At 66.3% G+C, this 3,297-nt stretch overlaps 1 protein-coding gene across 1 annotated transcript; it reads right to left on the reverse strand.

Moving 5' to 3' along the window:
• Nucleotides 1-649: 649 nt before the first annotated feature.
• C3H4orf48 (chromosome 3 C4orf48 homolog) lies at nucleotides 650-2,928 on the reverse strand. Its single transcript, XM_038533263.1, has 4 exons — nucleotides 2,829-2,928; nucleotides 2,133-2,287; nucleotides 1,873-1,961; nucleotides 650-763 (listed from the first exon to the last, which is right to left on the reverse strand). Exons 1-4 carry the CDS (start codon nucleotides 2,900-2,902, stop codon nucleotides 698-700), a joined length of 384 nt encoding a protein of 127 aa, XP_038389191.1. The 5' UTR covers nucleotides 2,903-2,928; the 3' UTR covers nucleotides 650-697.
• Nucleotides 2,929-3,297: the final 369 nt, after the last annotated feature.

Here is a 3,297-nt window from a genome sequence, read left to right on the forward strand (position 1 = left end):
TACAAAACATCTACGGAATGAATGGAGGGAGGGAGGAGGGTCACCTGTTTCTCCTGGAGAGCTTCTGCCTGGTGCTGTGCCACAAACATGTGATGAGAGTGGGCCTGTTAGCCGAAGGCACAACACTTGTACGCAGGCCCAGAGTCCTACTCCATGGTGCCCAAGGGCTGGGTGGAGGCTGTGGGGACTGTGCTAGCCCTCTGTTCCCAGAGGAGCCTTCCCCCCTGGCTCTCCTGGCAGCCACCTCAGGCTAGGCTATGTGGAGATCCACTGGCTGGGCCTCTAAGGAACTCACATAACAGTCATCTCCAACGCAGTGCAGAAGAGCCTGGGGGGAGGGGGGCTCAGCACTGGGACAGCTGTTCCAGGGGATGAGGCCAGCTTCTACACTCCCCTGGCCTCAAAGCAAGAGCAAGTGTCCGAAGGCAGACTTGCAGCAACCACATAGTGCCTGTGGGTAAAGGTCTACATGTTTGGCTAGACCTGTCAACCTGCTCAGCACTGGTACCAGTGTGGAGCGGGTATCAAGAGGGCCTCGGCCCACATGGAACAGCTGGGAAGCCAAAGCCCACAGAAAGGTCCAAGCAAGGACTCCTAGGGGCGACGCAGGTGGGCCCTGGTGGCCAGAACAGGGAGACAAGACACAGTGTGCTGGGCCAGGTATTTATTGATGAAGAACAGTGGTGTCTGAGGGTCCTCAGCGCCCGGAAGGCCAGCAGGCACACAGGGCCCGGCGCTCGGCCTGCAGCAGGAGAGTCTCCGTCTGCAAAGCAACAGGGGGCAGTGAGGGCAGGAGGGTAGCACCACTGCTCCCACCCACCAGCTCCTACCAGCCAGCTCCCACCTACCAGCTCCTACCCACCAGCTCCCAGCCACTGCTCTCACCCACCAGCTCCCAAAGACACTCCATCTCCTGGCTTCCCCCACAGGCAGTACCCTCTCCACCTGCTCCTGAGACCTTAGAGCTCCCCAAACACACTGATGGTAGGACACTCTGCTACCCTGTGGACCTCTTCCTCATCCCACGCTTCTCTTCCACTAGCCTCTCTGCAGTTTCTTCCAGCACAGCTGTCCTGTCTGGGACCCTGCATGCACTGATGCTAGGCCTGGACAACTTTTCAGTGACCTTCCCTTAACACATATGCCCCCTCTCTGGGCCCCCACCAATGCCATCCCCAAGATGGGTGGGGAGCTGATCCTCCCAGGAGCCCAGCTCCAGACTCAATGAGATTCAGACCCTGGAGACCTCCCCAGGGCTCTGGGGAGCTGGCCAGAAAATGGGGCCAGGCAATTCTCCCCCTTTCCCAAAAGGAGTACATATCTCTGTCCTAAGTGAAGACTACTTTGGCTGAGGCACAGGGGGACGTGGGAGAGTGTGGGAGGGGGCCCAGTGTTCCTCCCAGATTTGGGGGTGACCTCTGCAACCAGGCACCCTGTGTGCCCACCCACTCCTCCCAGGGTGAGGGGGGGTGCAGAGCCTCCCAGACTGCCCTGCCCGAGCTGCCAGTTCTTGCCCATGCCTCCCCCCATACCCCTTTCTGACCCAGAGAAAATGACCCCCTCTTTTCCTGCCATGGGGCCTCACTGCCCCATGTGGAGGGATGCTGAATTGAAACTGGAGGTTCTTCCTCAGTTCTGGGCAAGACTCACAGGGGAAAAAAGCCCAACGAGGTCTTGGGGAAGAGGGGCCTCCTCCCTCATGGGGCTGGAAGCTGGGTATTTCAGGCGGACTGCTCAGGGGTGAGACCTGCGCCCAGAACAGCCCTCAGAGGCCAGCATCTGGAGCCAGAGGCGGGCAGAAGGGTTTGTGGCGCAGGTCCTTGCCCCCCTTCCACCCTGCGCAGCCCCTCCCGGCCGGGTGGGGGGGCTCACCCTGGAGTCCAGGCTGTAGGCTGTCTTCCGTAGGTCCTGCAGGGCGCGCTGCATGAACTCGAACGCGTGGCAGTCCACGCACGGGCGGCCTACGGAGGCGAGCGTCAGGGTGCAGGGCAGGCGGCCCCGGCGCAATCCCACCCGAGCTCCTCCCACCCAAGGGGCGGCCCGGCCGGTGGGTGCCGGGAACAATGGGCAGGCGCGGAGCTCTCGCACCCGGGCGCTGTCGGGCCCGCGCGGACCCTCCGCGACGCACGTACTCTGCGCGGGGACGGCGCTCCCGGCGGCGGGCTCGGCACGGGCCTGGACACCCAGCAAGGCCACGCTCAGCAGCAGCAGCAGCCACGGCGGCAGCGACCTCGGGAGCCTGCAGGGAGGCGGGGGGGCCATGGCCGAGCGCAGGAGCCGGGGCGCCCTGCACGAGCCGCGGGGATCAGCGGCTTCACAGACCCCCCACCCCGCCCCCAACTCCCCCCCCGCCCACGAACCCGTCCCGCCGCGGCCGGAAACCCCTCGCAGCCCGCCCTCACCGCGCCCCCGGGGCCGTGAACCCGTCCCATCCTGCGCTCACTCCCGGGACCAGAGAAACCCCGTCCTCATCCCGGTTCACGGACCCCCACGCCCCATCCTCGCTCCACCCGCCCGGCCCGCGAACCCCTCCCACCCCGTTCTCGTCGCGGTTCACGGACCCCCCGCCCCGCCCTCACCCCGGTTCATGGCCCCCCTCACCCCCCTCGCCGCCCTGGGCCCACGAATCCCCCGCCCCGCCTTCACCCCGGTTCATGGGCCCCGGTACCCCACCCCATCCCGGGCCCGCGAACCCCTCCCGCCCCGCCCTCACCGGGGTTCACAGACTCCTTACCCCGCCCTCACCCCAGTCCAGGGACCCTCGCGCCCCTGCACCCCGAGCCCTCCACCCGCCCTCCAGGCCCGCGAACGCCCCACCCCGCCCTCACCGCGGTTCAGGGACCCCGCGACAGCAGCGCCCGCGACTCCGGAGGACGTGCTGCGTCGGGCGCGCACCGCGCATGCGCTCCGGCCGGACCGCGCCCGGGTCCCCCCTCCGCCGTCGTTGTCATGGGAACCCCGGGACTGCTCGAACCACCAGTTTAAAGGGACCAAGGAAGCTCCGAGACTCCCAAGTGCTCGGCCCTTGGGGAAGGTTTTGCCTGCAGCCACCCTGCAGCCAGGTTCACTGGCGTTGGAGTCCGGAGGGCTGCCAGGAGGAGGCAGCGTCTGGGCGGAACCTCCAGAGCCACTGTGGGCCGGAGCGGAGCTGAAAAAGCGGGAAATCTGCTGCTGGAGTCCGGCGGTGCGGAGTCTGGGGGTTTCCCTGGGGCCCATCTTGAGGGAGGGGCTCTGTGCACGCCAGGGCCTGGGGAGGCTCCTCGCCGGCCGGTAGGATCCCGTCGGGTCGGATTGCCC

Source organism: Canis lupus, chromosome 3 (genome assembly GCF_011100685.1).
Source record: "Canis lupus familiaris isolate Mischka breed German Shepherd chromosome 3, alternate assembly UU_Cfam_GSD_1.0, whole genome shotgun sequence".
Taxonomy (NCBI): Eukaryota; Metazoa; Chordata; class Mammalia; order Carnivora; family Canidae; genus Canis; species Canis lupus.

Coding starts and splice junctions, on each gene's coding strand:
- C3H4orf48 (XM_038533263.1), bottom strand. CDS start 2,902: ATGCGCGGTGCGCGCCCGACGCAGCACGTCCTCCGGAGTCGCGGGCGC. Junction 2,288..2,828: donor CGCGGGGTCCCTGAACCGCG/GTGAGGGCGGGG, acceptor CGGCTCGTGCAG/GGCGCCCCGGCTCCTGCGCT. Junction 764..1,872: donor CCTACAGCCTGGACTCCAGG/GTGAGCCCCCCC, acceptor GTTGCTTTGCAG/ACGGAGACTCTCCTGCTGCA.